This window comes from Diabrotica virgifera, chromosome 8 (genome assembly GCF_917563875.1).
Source record: "Diabrotica virgifera virgifera chromosome 8, PGI_DIABVI_V3a".
NCBI classification, from domain to species: domain Eukaryota; kingdom Metazoa; phylum Arthropoda; class Insecta; order Coleoptera; family Chrysomelidae; genus Diabrotica; species Diabrotica virgifera.
Genome location: NC_065450.1, coordinates 98,981,038 through 98,996,532, shown reverse-complemented (window position 1 = coordinate 98,996,532; position 15,495 = coordinate 98,981,038). Strand labels below are relative to the sequence as shown.

Below are 15,495 nucleotides of genomic sequence, written 5' to 3'. Positions count from 1 at the left end.
ATAATTCGAAAAAATGTTTTGAATAAAAGTTACTTACTTTTACATAAAAAATTCAAATCTGCAATAAAAACTGGGGGTTTCTATTTAAGATTTCAAAGTTGCCCCCCACCCCACCTCCAAAGGGTGGAGTGTGGGATCGTATGTGATGTCATTGGATAGATTTTTAAAAATTATTGAAAACATATTTTTCAGTTTTTCGATCCGATGTTTAGTTCGCGAAATATTCGACCGTTCCGCTACTTTTGGGACACCTTGTATAAAAAGACTTTGTAGTGTCTAGAAAGTTATATAGAATATCTTCACAAATGAAAAAATTACTCCTATTTGTTTGATCTTACTCAGTGTATGTACATCAGTATACTTTTTGCTACAGAAAGCGTTGTACGGTACCGAGCAGCGCTAGATAGAATGCAAATAGTGGTGATTATGTCCAACCCCCGATTGGGAGGCGGCACTTGAAGAAGGAAATTAATTAACACCATAACTAGTAGTTTTTTGTCATAATCTGAAGTTGTAAGCCTAAGCTCGCTTCCAGAGCTCCACAGAATACAAAACAGACTGGGACGAAGACTTAAACACTGAATTATCATTCTTTTCTCAGGCACGAGAAGTTCTCGTGCCTACTGGGCCCTTCAGACGAACCTTCAGCACAGTAAACCACAGAACTTTCTGTTGCTAAGGGAGGATCCGGTAATAGTTAATGGAAGATATACAAAGAAATAATATTACCAAATGGCTGCAGCACGACAGGTACAAGCACAGATGGCTTCGCGAAAAAACTAGTTACTTTTCGAAGTAGATGTAAAATATATTCGCATTTTAAATATTTTCTTACTATTACAAAAATATCTACTTAGGAAGTACAACATTAGATACTACAGTATCTAGGGTACAGAGAAATTGTTGACATAGAAAAACAGGTTACTGATTTAAGAACTTATTTTTAAACGCGCATCTGGATGGGTGAACCTCAGCATGTTCGACATCTCAAGGAGATCAGCGAAGACTCTGTCGACAATACAAAACATTGGTTGACATCAGGAAAGATGATTTAAACTATTGGTTGATATCTGGAAAGATGATTCCCGAAATCTGGAAAGATGTTTCCCGAAACAGAGGATTTTCTACAGAAGTACAGTACTAGTAGCAACATTTCCTACTAGTCATTCAAGTTCAGGTTACTCCAATAAAAATTACCTGAAATATATACCTACCCTCAGGTCCACAATGACAAATGCTGATATGGACGACAAATCCAAAAAATGTTCCAAGGTCTTACTGGGAGTTACCAGGCACTTGTGGGAAACAAATATAAAGAACACCAAGACTCAGAAGAAAAGATAATTCAACAAGCCCTAGCCAATAAACTGGGACTTTTCTACACCAACCATCTCTCTTATTATCAATACGTCCCTGATAGAATGCTTGAAAACAAAAACTACAAGCTATACGGGTACCGCACTGTGTTCACCCATAAACCAGTGGTACATAATAGACCGGATCTCATATTACTTAATAAAGTATACTATAATAAATATATACTAACTGATGTGCCAATGCCTGCGTGTATAACGATATCTGCGTGTTGAATACAACGGGAACATAGACAAGTACAAAGAACTTAAGATACAATAATTAAGGAAACAATCTAGACCGAAAAGTACCCGGACGATACCTGTTATTCTCTATTCTACTAGAGTAATTCCGAAGAACCTACTGGAAACCATTCTTCAACCACTACCACCCTGATTCTTCATATTGGTAACCTCCTAATTATTTATTTGACCAAACTTTTTCTACCCCCTTCACATAATCCTCTGGAATACAAGCTTCAGATCAATTTCTAATCTTTACCAGTGTCATTGATCATTCCCATGTGTGGTGTGTCGTTATTTTGGATTTTGTACTTTTGGTCACCTGCTAGTAGTACATACACACACCCAAACATATATGGAATCACCATGTATTTCAAAACAATATTTATTTCTTAAAAAAAAACTTGTTATTATTGCGAAGAATAAAGGTTTTTATTGAAAATAAACAAATTGATAAAACAATCAGATAGTACAGCTCTGTACGGTATAGTTTATTTGCTTGAGTTTCAAATTGAACGAAAATAAATAAACTAACTTTTGCATCCAAAAACGAAAATATGCGTCATGTGGGGTTATAGAACCTACAACGGGGAAAGACTATTGGTCTTGTGGAGCAAGTAATGTTCTCAGAGGGCATAGCTGCAGAACTAGGTGTAACACAGGGCGTTCTGTCTAAAACCTATGCTAGGTAACAGGAAATAGGAAAGCTCAAAAATAAAGAAGGGAAAGTCGCCAAAAAATAAAAACGGCTCGCCACGATCGTTTAATTGTCCAATCAGCTGGAAGATACCCAATCATTTCTCACCAGCAGCTCCAAAGGCAGCTTTTGGAAGCTACATAGGTGTAACTGTTTCAGTTTCACTGAAACGATAAGAAGAAGAGTTCGTGCCAAAAAGTATACTGCAGAAGACAGTTAGGGGTTCTCGAGTTATCCAGGCAGCATCCAGGAAGATTGATCGTCTTAATTGGTGTCTTCACCACCAAAACTGGAACACTGGCAATTGACAAAATGTGCTATTTTCAGAAAAAGTCAGGATTTGTGTAAAATTAGAAGACCCACGAAATCGTGTACTTAGAGGTCGAGGAAGACAAGCAAGAACGAAATCTGTCAGATCTGTTCACAAATATAAAAGGAGAAGTGTAATGTTCTGGAGAGGAATTGTGATCCGTAAAAACTCCTTTAATTTTCATGCAATCAACGTTAACTGCTCATAGGTATGTTGATAACCTGTAGTTAGGCTCTAGAGAGGTGCAACAGGAGAAAATTTAATTTTCATGCATGATAATGGACCTCCACATACCATTAGAGTGACTAGAGACATCATTGAAGCAGAAGGTATCCCTTGTTTGGAGTGGCCTGCTTGCTCACCCGAGCTTTACCCTATTGAGTATTTGTGGGATATGCTTAAAAGAAAAATTAGAGCTCGCCGGAAAAATCCACAAAACACCGCACGGCTAATACAAGCTACTCATGAAGAATGAAGCAACCTACCACAACAAAATGTTGATAATTTGATTAGGAGCGTGTCCCCGCAAACTGAAGCTTGCATAAGGTTATAACACTCAGTACCAAAAAAAAATTAATATAAACAATTTAAACATTATTAGTTTTACATTGAAATTTTTTATGCTATTGACTTTAAAACAACTACATAGTTTCAATTTGTTGTTTAAATACTTTATTGTTTTATTTAATTGTTATGTTTTTGTGACTAAGTTCCTTTAAAATAAATATTATTTGACTTCGTGTGTTCGTTTTTTTAAATCCGCACGAAATAATAAGAAATATCAGATGATTCCCTATAAGTTTGGGTGTGTGTGTGTGTGTGTGTGTGTGTGTGTGTGTGTGTGTGTGTGTGTGTGTGTGTGTGTGTGTGTGTGTGTGTGTGTGTGTGTGTGTGTGTGTGTGTGTGTGTGTGTGTGTGTGTGTGTGTGTGTGTGTGTGTGTGTGTGTGTGTGTGTGTGTGTGTGTGTGTGTGTGTGTGTGTGTGTGTGTGTGTGTGTGTGTGTGTGTGTGTGTGTGTGTGTGTGTGTGTGTGTGTGTGTGTGTGTGTGTGTGTGTGTGTGTGTGTGTGTGTGTGTGTGTGTGTGTGTGTGTGTGTGTGTGTGTGTGTGTGTGTGTGTGTGTGTGTGTGTGTGTGTGTGTGTGTGTGTGTGTGTGTGTGTGTGTGTGTGTGTGTGTGTGTGTGTGTGTGTGTGTGTGTGTGTGTGTGTGTGTGTGTGTGTGTGTGTGTGTGTGTGTGTGTGTGTGTGTGTGTGTGTGTGTGTGTGTGTGTGTGTGTGTGTGTGTGTGTGTGTGTGTGTGTGTGTGTGTGTGTGTGTGTGTGTGTGTGTGTGTGTGTGTGTGTGTGTGTGTGTGTGTGTGTGTGTGTGTGTGTGTGTGTGTGTGTGTGTGTGTGTGTGTGTGTGTGTGTGTGTGTGTGTGTGTGTGTGTGTGTGTGTGTGTGTGTGTGTGTGTGTGTGTGTGTGTGTGTGTGTGTGTGTGTGTGTGTGTGTGTGTGTGTGTGTGTGTGTGTGTGTGTGTGTGTGTGTGTGTGTGTGTGTGTGTGTGTGTGTGTGTGTGTGTGTGTGTGTGTGTGTGTGTGTGTGTGTGTGTGTGTGTGTGTGTGTGTGTGTGTGTGTGTGTGTGTGTGTGTGTGTGTGTGTGTGTGTGTGTGTGTGTGTGTGTGTGTGTGTGTGTGTGTGTGTGTGTGTGTGTGTGTGTGTGTGTGTGTGTGTGTGTGTGTGTGTGTGTGTGTGTGTGTGTGTGTGTGTGTGTGTGTGTGTGTGTGTGTGTGTGTGTGTGTGTGTGTGTGTGTGTGTGTGTGTGTGTGTGTGTGTGTGTGTGTGTGTGTGTGTGTGTGTGTGTGTGTGTGTGTGTGTGTGTGTGTGTGTGTGTGTGTGTGTGTGTGTGTGTGTGTGTGTGTGTGTGTGTGTGTGTGTGTGTGTGTGTGTGTGTGTGTGTGTGTGTGTGTGTGTGTGTGTGTGTGTGTGTGTGTGTGTGTGTGTGTGTGTGTGTGTGTGTGTGTGTGTGTGTGTGTGTGTGTGTGTGTGTGTGTGTGTGTGTGTGTGTGTGTGTGTTTGTGTGTGTGTGTGTGTGTGTGTGTGTGTGTGTGTGTGTGTGTGTGTGTGTGTGTGTGTGTGTGTGTGTGTGTGTGTGTGTGTGTGTGTGTGTGTGTGTGTATGTTACCGGCCAAACCCGATTTCAGGATAAACTAGTTTGTCCCTAACGCGATAGGATAACGCGATAGTATGAACTAGTTTGGCCTGAAATAGGTCCAGATGCGGTCGTTGCATATGCGGTCAAGGTAGTTTTCGTTGCAAAAGCGGTCAATCCAAAATATTTTGGCAGGTAACGTTGCACTTGCGATCAGACATTTTACTTAAAAGCTAGAATAAGACGGTCGTAAATTAGTAACCACCCGAGTTATTAGCAGGCCCCGTCGACCCTATTGAAATATTTTAATCCGCTTATCTATATTTCGAACAATAGTTAATGAAAACAGTAATAACTAAACCACAATAATTCCCTCATTACGGATTTTTGGAAAGTTTGTATTTGCCTAATTATAAAGGTATGGGGAGAATTACCAAAATCTAAATATAAAAACAAATGCATATTACTTGTATATTGTTAGTTTGAGAGATTGTTTAGTGCAGTACGTAACAACTTTTAATAAGGAAAATTTTGAAGTGATTGAAACCACCAAGGGAAAACCTTCTTCTCTTCACGCTGGATATAATTATCGAAAATATAGGAAGAATAAGAAAGGTGTTGTAACTTGGGTATGTGTAAAAGAGGGTCTAGGACATTTCGGCGTCGCCGTTTCGGCGTGGCCATTTCGGCGTGGCCGTTTGGGCGTAGAGCCGTTTCGGCGTAGGCCGTTTCGGCGTCGGCCATTTCGGCGTCAGAGATTTTATTTTAGTTGACTAAATACCTACATTGGAGTCTATTAGTAAGACATTAGATTATACCTACGTTACTTTTTTAGAAATTTAAGAGGCTCTTGATTTATATCTATACCACACTAAAAAAATATATTAAATGTTATTTTTTCCAACTTTTGTAAATGTAAGCTATTTAATTGCACATAATTAATTAAAAAATTAATATATTATATATATTATATATTATACAGTACAATTTTCAAAGCAGGAAGACCTAACCCTTCGGTCCAAACCTAACTTTCGGGTATTATTTTACATCTTCTAAAATTAAAATGTCGAAAATTGTTCTCCTGACTCTACATTTTTTGTTAAAGAAAATTTCAGACTATCATACATTAACAACTATTTTTTTTCTCTCTCACTTTGCCAAAGTATCTGTCGCCGAATCAGCCGGCGCCGAATCGGCGGGCGCCGAACCGGCAGGCGCCGAAATGGCCGACGCCGAAACGGCCTACGCCGAAACGGCCTACGCCGAAACGGCTCTACGCCCAAACGGCCACGCCGAAATGGCCACGCCGAAACGGCGACGCCGAAACGTCCCATTCCGTGTAAAAGAACGTCACCACAACTGTAAAGGGAGGATGAAGACAAAACTGACGGAATTACTCGAAGTCAACCAACACATTTGTGTCCCCGATGTAGCTCTCTTAGAAGTAAAAAAGGCTACGTACATTTCAAAAAAGAGAGCTCGAGAAGGAGACATTCCAACCCCAGACATTTACAGGGAAGAGTTTGAAAAACTATTTACAAACGGACTCGATTTTGTAAGGGAAATTCCTTTGTATGACTCACGTAAGTCTACACTTTGTCGTTCAAGACATTTACAAACTGGTGTCGGACCAGAACCAGCGTCGTCTATTGAAATAGATATCCCACTGGAAATATTGACATTAGAAGATGGTCAGATTTTTTTGTGTTTTGACGACACTAAAGAAGGAGAAAAAATTTTATGTTTTTGGACTTCGAAAGCAAAGCAAGAAAAACAGATTTTTTTGTCGACGGTACATGTAAGAGCTCCTCCAAACAGTTTACACAAATATATACCATGAATGTTGATATGGGCAGCACTGACGACGAAACAAGAATTGTTCCTGTGTTGTATGCGCTTCTACCAAACAAAAAAATGAAAACGTATAGAAGACTGTTTACAATACTGACAAAAAACTAGGCGGATGGAAACCAACAACAGTGACGCTTGATTTTGAAGATGCTGTTATTCAAGCTCTTAAAACTATTTTCCCAGATGTTAGACTGCATAGATGCAACTACCATTTTAATCAGTCGCTTTGGAGGAACATTCAGTTGATCGGACTGACAACACAATACATTAACGACGATAACGTTAGACTTCATTTAAGAATGTGTTCTGCATTGGCATACTTACCTTTGGAGCAAATAGAAGACGGGTGGCTAATTGTTCATTCTAATTCTCAGGAAGATGAAAATTTGACAAAATTGTATGATTACTTCGTTAACGAATGGCTAGAAAATCCAGTGATTAGCATGAATATGTGGAACTGCCATGGCCTCCGACACCGAACAAATAATGCCGTGGAAGGATGGAACAACCGGTTAAACAGAATGTTAAAGAAACCTCATCCAAACATATACATTCTCATGAAAATTTAAGAAAAAAAGCAGAATATTTCGATTTCATATAAAATAGAATGGACTTACCTAAAAAATAAGAAACGAAAGAAAATGTATATTCAACTGGATAATAGGGTAAAGAGTGCAACAGAACTATTGCAGCGCTCTTGTGATATAATAGTTCAGAGAAATAAGGAAAAAAAATATCATGTTGGTAACACATCCCCCTCCAGGCCGAAACCAATTTTTTTGAGTAGTAGGGATATCTATAATAATAACCTATATTATGTTTCCTGCAGCCGATTTTGATGATATACATAGTTATAAACAAATGAAGATCAAAAACGGTAAATTTTCGCTTTTTTCGTCTATAACCAAAAAGTTAAGTATTTTAAACAAATTTGAGAGTGAGAAACTCACGACGTGAATTATATATTGTAAAATTCCCTCATCTTCCTTAGTCTCGGCATCCGTATGGCTTGCAAATTGTAGAAGCCTCGGAGGTGTAACCAGAGAAGGTTCCCATTGTTTTCATTCTGGTGGGATCTAGAGTAGCATTGTGTTGCTTTATATGCCATTAGAGAGAAAACTTAGAGTTTTGATAGCAGTTGCCGCTAGGGCATCTATGCCATTTCGTTCGTTGCGATTCGTGACTGCACGCCGGGGTTTGTTTTGGTTGGATCGGGGAGAGCAGCATATGTGCCTCCTGATGAGAGACTAATAAGTTTCGAAACCGGTAGAGGTGCTTGCGGCACTCTCTGATTGGACTAGAATATCGCGCGGCTGTAGTTTCGTGTTGCAACGACATTGAAAATGGTTATTCATTTTTGATTTTCGAAAATTTACCGTTTTTTGATCTTCATTTGTTTATTACTATGTATATCGTCAAAATCGGCTGCAGGAAACATAAAGTTTATTAATATAGATTTCCATACTACTCAAAAAATTTGGTTTCGGCCTGGAGGGGGATGTGTCAGAGGGGGATGTGATTCCAGAGAAAACCTTATTTCTCTGGAATATAAAATCATTTTTGGTGTCCGTGGCAAATATTAAAAAATTTCACTAAAAAAAAATTAAAATAAAAAAATGACAAAAAAGCAAAGATAAAAAAGAGAAAAAATAGATAAAAAAAGCTAAAAAAAAGATAAAAACAAAACAAAAAAAAATAAACATGCCTATGATTCGTCATAGGCAGTCCTAAGCCTGGATAAAATGTGAAGGATTGTTTTAAATGTTTGTACTTAACTAATACACATTAACTATAAAAAGACATGAAAGCATCTTAGGGAAGGAACTGCCATTTTTAAATTTGTAATACTTTTTAACCTTTGACATAAACAGTAAGGTAGCCAATTTATATAGAAATAATCAAAAATTTGCTAATATTTTATTTATGTGACACTAAAGTTTATTAAATCAACTATCTTCATTTTTTTAATTAGTGTTCATAATCTCACTAAGCTCTCAAAAGAAGTAAGTTTTTTTATATCAAAATACTTTTTGCCGTAATAAAATTATTAGTAAGCATTTTCTCCTCTTATCAACGTCCATGGTAAATATTATTTAAATTTTACCAAAATTAGGTTCTAAAATTATTCATGTGATAGTAGTAGAAAAAGTTAAAAATATTATTTGTTTATTAGGCAATGACCGCACATGCAACGATAAAATCAACATATTTTTGTATGACCGCAAATGCAACGATAATAGCTGTGATCGCAAATGGTACGACCGCATCTGCAACGACACCGTTTGGCCTAGGCCTGATATTAATACGGACACCGCAGAATAAACTAGTACGGCCTAGTATAAACATTATAGTTAGTAAACCTAAAATAAATACAAAAACTGAATAAAATACTCTGTAATTGGAAAATAGTCATTTTTATTAAAACTATAATGATTTGTCGTTAAAACTAATGGATAGTTGGTAAAACAAACAATCATATTATAAAAAATAATCAGTGTTTTTTATGAAAGCAATAGGTAATTATACCTCAAAAAAAAAAATATTATTTATTTTTCCATGCAGTACTTTGATGACATTTAGAAGTGGAGTATCTTTGCCTTCCTGCACTTAAATCTGTTTGGGGAACAGTTTTTGTTGCAGCTGTATTTGACAAAACTCTCAGTCCTGATCCAACTGATTCCCTCGTAGCTGCAACCCTTAACGATATATTAGAGCCTTAGTTTACATCTGCTACCTCTAAAAAATTTGATGGCAAATGTCAAATTCTGATCTGAAAAAAATTAAAAACATATTAGAGACCTTATTATCCCAAAAATTTAGATAAGTTATTATTATACTCTCTGAAGTAGCTACACCAAGTTTGGTGCCAACTTTGTGGTATTGACACTTCAGAAGCTATATTGTGGGATTTATTTTTTCTTACTTAATAATTTATCTAACTTTTTGGGGTATTAATGTATCTAAAAGGTTTTTTTTTTCAGATCAGAAATGGACATTTGCTATCATATTTTTGTAGAGGTGGTAGATGTAAACCAAGGATCTGAAATATCGTTAAGGGTTGCAGCTACGAGAGATTCAGTTGGATCGAGATAAGGTTTTGTCAACTGGAGCTGCAACAAAAACTATTCCACAAAAAAATTGATGCAAGTGCAAGAAGGTAATATATTCCGCAACTCCAAGTATCAAAAAAGCACTGCATGGAAAAATACATAGTATTTTTTATAATTAAGGTATAATTATTGCTTTCATAAAAAGACACTGATTATTTTTTATAATCTGATTTTTTGTAGGTATTACCAATAATTGTACAATTATTGTCCATTATTGTTAACGACGTTTAAATAAAAATGGTTATTTTCCAATTAAAGAGTATTTTATACAGTTTATCTATTTATTTTGGCTTTGTAGGTAATACTATAATGTTTATACAGTTCCGTACTAGTTTATCCTGAAACATCCGTATTAATATTAGAATAAACTAGTTTGGCCTAGGCTAAACTAGTTTATCCTATCGCATTTAGTACAAACTAGTTTGGCCTAGTAGGCTAAACTAGTCTGTCCTGAAATCGTGTTTGGCCGGTAACACATATTATATCATACTGGTCAATTTTACGAAAAAGAAGTAAGGATTACAGAAAAAATGTTTATATTCTCATATCATCAACAGATTGAAAGATAAATACAATATGTTTAACGGTGTAACTTATACTAAAGGGCAACCTACCAAATTAAACTAAAACGTTTACACCTTTACTTACACATAAATATCTATGCATAGAAAAGATTTCACCGCATTCAAAAAAGAGAAGTCTGTTTATTTTAGCTCTTTTCGCTACATCTGTAGGATATAATGGATTTCCTTTGCCATATTTTTCTGCCAAGTAAATCATAATAGCATGGCTATCCCAAATAATAATACCATCATCATCCAATGTCGGAACAGTGTGTTGTTGATTCATCTAAAAATAATACAGCTTTCTATTTGAAACAATGATGATATAATTATTCTAATACAGTAATATTGGGTTAACGTATATCATAGTGAATTTAAATTTCATGATTCCATGAACATAATATGAACTCATATCATAGTGATTCCAAAATACCTAGGCGTGACTTTCGACAGAACGTTAAGCTTTAGACAACATTTAAGTATAGTTGCCGAGAAGCTAAAAATTAGAATTAACATAATTTAGAAGCTCTGCGGCACAACATGGGGGCATAGGCATCCACACTCAGGTCTTCAGGCTTAGTTCTTGTTTATTCCGTAGCTGAATATTGCTCACCAATATGGATCAACAGTGCCCACGTTAAAAAGATTGATGTCCAGCTAAATAACACCATGAGAATGATTGCTGGAGTAATCAAATCTACACCCACCCATTGGCTACCAGCGCTAAGCGATATTCCATCACCACACCATCGCCGACTCGATCTGCTGACCAAGGAATACAAGAAGATCCTTAACAACACAGCGCTGCTGATTCATAACTATACAGGGTGTCCAAAAACTCTCCCGACAAACGAAGACTGGAGATTCTTTAGGTAATTTTAAGATAATTTAACCCAATTAACCTAGTCCGAAAATGCTTCCTAACGGAGATAGAGCTCTTTGAAGACGTCGTCTTGGAATTAGTTTTTTTTTAATATCTCCAGAACACTCCTATCTAGAAAAAAGAAAACTGGTACACTTATTTATTTTCCAGAGATAAATCAACTACATTAATTATGAATTTCTAGTACCGGTCATAGGCGCCCGTTCTGGGTAGGGCAACGGTTAGTTTATCGTATAACTTTTTTATCTTTTACTTTTAAGCATTTTTTATACTGGATTATTAAATTGTAAGGTACCTATTCTAGTACTAAAAGGTACTCTTGCTTTAAGTCGGTAGGATGCACCGTTTTCTAGAAAAATCGATTTGAAAATTTTTCGTTTGCTGAATTTGAAAAAAAAATTTCAGAAAAAAACTATTGAGAAAAACCGAAACTGGTACGTTTATTTATCTTCCAGAAATAAATCGATTTAATTAGTTGCGAAATTCTAGTACCGGTCATATGCGTCCGTTTTGAGTAGGCCAACGGTTAGTTTATTACATAACTTTTTTGTCTTAAATTTTTAAGCATTTTTGACACTTGATGATTAAATTATGAGGTATTCTAGTACTAAAAGTTACTCTTGATTTCAGTTGGTAGAATACACCGTTTTTTTTTCAAATTTTTTTTCAATTTTTTTTCAAATTCAGGAAACGAAACATTTTCAAATCGATTTTTCTAGGAAACGGTGTGTCCTACTGACTTAAAGTAAGAGTACCTTTTAGTACTAGAATACCTAACAACTTAATAATCCAGTATCAAAAATGCTTAAAAGTTAAAGACAAAAAAAGTTATGCGATAAAATAACCGTTGCCCCACCCAAAACGGACGCCTATGACTGGTACTAGAAATTCATAATGGATGGAATCGATTTATCTCTGCAAGAAAAATATGTGTACCAATTTTCGTTTTTCTAACGAGAAGCGTTCTGGAGGTATTTAAGAAAAACTAATTACAAGACGCCATCTTCAAAGAGCTCTAGCTCCCTTAGGAAGCATTATCGGACTAGGTGAATTTGGTTAAATTGTCTTAAAATTATCTGAGGAATCTCCTGTTTTCGTTTGTCGGTAGAGTTTCTGGACACCCTGTATAGAAGATGCAACCAAAAATCGACTGCGCTCCAGAAAATCTCCAATACAAACCGCAGAATTAGCCGCAGCCACCTGGTTCAACGTGATCATAAAATGGATCCATGAATGGTCGGATGCTCAACCAAATACAGTCATACCTTGCATCACAGAGACACCTCCTGGATTTGACCTACCATGTAAGACCTGGTGCACACTTAATCGCATCAGAACTCAAAATGGTCGATGTGCGTATATGTTGCACAAATGGGGTAAGCTACTATTACCGTCATGCAGCTGCGGCGAGGTCCAATCTATCAGGCACATAACAATGGAGTGCCACCTGCGAGCGTTCGAGGACAGTTCACAAGATTTCCAATTTGCGACGATCGAGTCGATTAACTACATAATCAACCTCGACGTTTGCCTATAAATTGGGCATGATTTAACTATTTTTATATTGAGTCAATTTTAACGTTTATTTTAATGTATATTTTAATCTTATAAATGTGTCGAAATGCCATGCGCTAAATACTTGCGAAGATACATATTTCCAAAGTTTTAAAAATAGATATAAATTGACTACGATTATCTGAGATACCTGGTTCAAGTATACCGGTGACAATAGAAGAGTCTTCATAATTTGTAATTATGTTATCCAAGCACCAGGGGCCTAACAGGGGCCCCCAGAGCTTGAAGCTTGCGGGGGGCCCCAATCGATCAGGGGCTCCATCTTGTCTGATATTATGTAAAACTCTGTTATAGGTATATAATTTTACTTTGTGTGTTTAAATTTAAAAACGTAAATTTATAAATAGGCGTATTGGGCAAGTGAATCATCTCAGTTCTAGAAACCTACTCCTTTCCGTTCTCACGAACTTTAATGGTGACGACAATAAACTATAATGCTTTGTACGTGACTATTGAAAGATTTGAGAATTGCAATTTGCCGAATTTTAGAACAATATTTCTAAATCTAGAAATGGGTTTTCTCTTTAATCTTTACCTACGTTTAGTATTTCGATACAATTATCCAGAGGCGTAACAGAGGCCCCCACAGCATGAAGCTTACGGGGGCCCCAATATGTCAAGGGCCACATCTTGTCATATAATATATGTAAAAATGTGTTATATTATTTGCATACATACGTTTTTTATTCAGTGCAGTATTGAAAATGAAGTTGTCCATCCGAATTAATAAAATTGTAGATATAGTCGCTGATAGTACATAGTGCACGAAGAAAATTGTTCATCTCATAGAATAATACTATGTAATACTAATACTTATGTAATCATTTAGTATATCATTATACGTCCACCTACCCTTATGAGACCGTTATGATGCATGAATGGATTTAATGACAATAACTTGCTTTTCTTATTAATTGGTTTGGAATTTTCGAGACTTGCATAATCTTGTGTAAAATGATCCTTGTGCACAATTTTAAGTAAAGTGCTCATAGCACATTGTATTTCTTTGAGTGTGAGACTACCTATAGTCCGTCCGCTATAACTTTTCCCATGCGATACGATTCATTTTCAATCAAATAAATTAAGTCAAAACATAAATTGAAACGAACGTCGATGTGTATATACATTTTGTATACTGTTATACTACACACATCGGCGTACGTTTCACTTTCTGTTTTGACTTAATTTGATTGAAAATGAAACGTACCGCATGGGAAAAGTTATAGCGCATGGACTATATTTGTCTTTGTTCTTTTGCTAACCTTGTGTTTTTCATAAACCGAATGATATATGCCACAACTCTTTGTAATCTTATTATAGAAGAAAACCTTTTAAATAAGTCAATATTCACTTGCATGGAACATTCATTATTAACTGACAGGTTTACAATTTTATTGTACGTTGCTCCGGTAAGTTATCTCTTTGTATGACATCCTTTATTGGCCATTGAGATGAATCCGTTTCTAACCACTGTGGGCCATGCCACCACAGTTGAGACCCGATGAGAATGTCTGTGGTGGTGCCACGTGATAATAAGTCAGCAGGATTGTCTGCTGACTTAACATGATGCCAGTGATTGGCATTTGTGAGTCCTTGAATTTCTCCCACCCTATTTACGACAAATGTTTTCCACTTGTTTGATGGACCTTGTATCCAGGATAAGGTGATTGTTGAGTCAGACCAAAAATAACATCTATCAAATTTTATTTCTAAGGAGTCCACTACCATTCTTGACAATTTAGCCAGTAATGCTGCACCACACAATTCAAGTCTTGGTAGTGTTACCTGCTTTATGGGGGCTACCCCATATAGGGACAAGATGCAACGTATATAGGGACATGCTCCGTATGCCCTTTCGGAGGCGTCTGAAAATCCATGTAGTTCTATCTGACTGTAATTTGGAAGTAGTACATGTCTTGGTATAGTTAACTGATTCAATGAATTGAGCTCATTTTTGAATTGTATCCACCTAGGGTGAATATGTTGAGGAACAGTTTCATCATAAGTCAGGTTGATCTTCCATAGGGATTATACAATTGACTTATTGTAGATAATATTAATCGTTTGGTTATTTTAGTATGCTGTGACATATTGCTAGTGGAATAATGAAGAGAATCTGTATTTGCATTCCAATAAACACCAAGAGTTTTGTTCTGCTCATTTTCTCCCAAATTTATTGAGCTGGAATTCAATTCCTTGTTCATGTGGAATTGTTGTACTACATTTGAATTATTGCTCCACCATTTGCGAAGCTCGAAACCAACTTCACCTAACAACTTACTAACATCATGCTGAATTTCTAGTATTTCTTCTACTAAGTTTGCTCATGTGAGCAAATCTTCCACATAGAAGTCATCTTTGATCACTTTGCTTGTAATAGGATAATTGTCCTTGTTTTCCTCATATATTTGGTATAAACACCTTATCGCTACGTACGGAGCAGATGCAGTACCATATGTTACTGTATTTAATTGGTATGTCTTTATATTTTAATTAGGATTGCGGCGCCAAATTATTTGTTGTAAACTTCGTTGCTCTGGAGTCACTTGAATTTGACGATACATTTTTGATATGTCCGCTGCTATAACAATCTGATGATTTCGAAAGCGAAGTAAAATTGTGAATATATCCCTTTGAATGCTTGGTCCAACAAATTGTGCATCGTTCAATGATACGCCACTGTCTGTTTTTGCACAGCCATCAAATACAACACGAAGTTTTGTAGTTAAACTTTTATTAATAATTACAGCATGATGGGGTAAAAAATAACTCCTTTTACCTT

At 36.5% G+C, this 15,495-nt stretch overlaps 1 protein-coding gene across 2 annotated transcripts in view; it reads right to left on the bottom strand.

The window, feature by feature from the left end:
- LOC126890426 (glutathione S-transferase 1-like) overlaps positions 1-15,495 on the bottom strand; it is a 110,943-nt gene that overhangs the window by 3,638 nt on the left and 91,810 nt on the right. For both annotated transcript variants that reach the window (XM_050659342.1, XM_050659341.1), the window contains exon 2: positions 10,341-10,541. In XM_050659342.1, the coding sequence (XP_050515299.1) occupies positions 10,341-10,541 (201 nt within the window). The remainder of the gene's footprint in view (positions 1-10,340; positions 10,542-15,495) is intronic.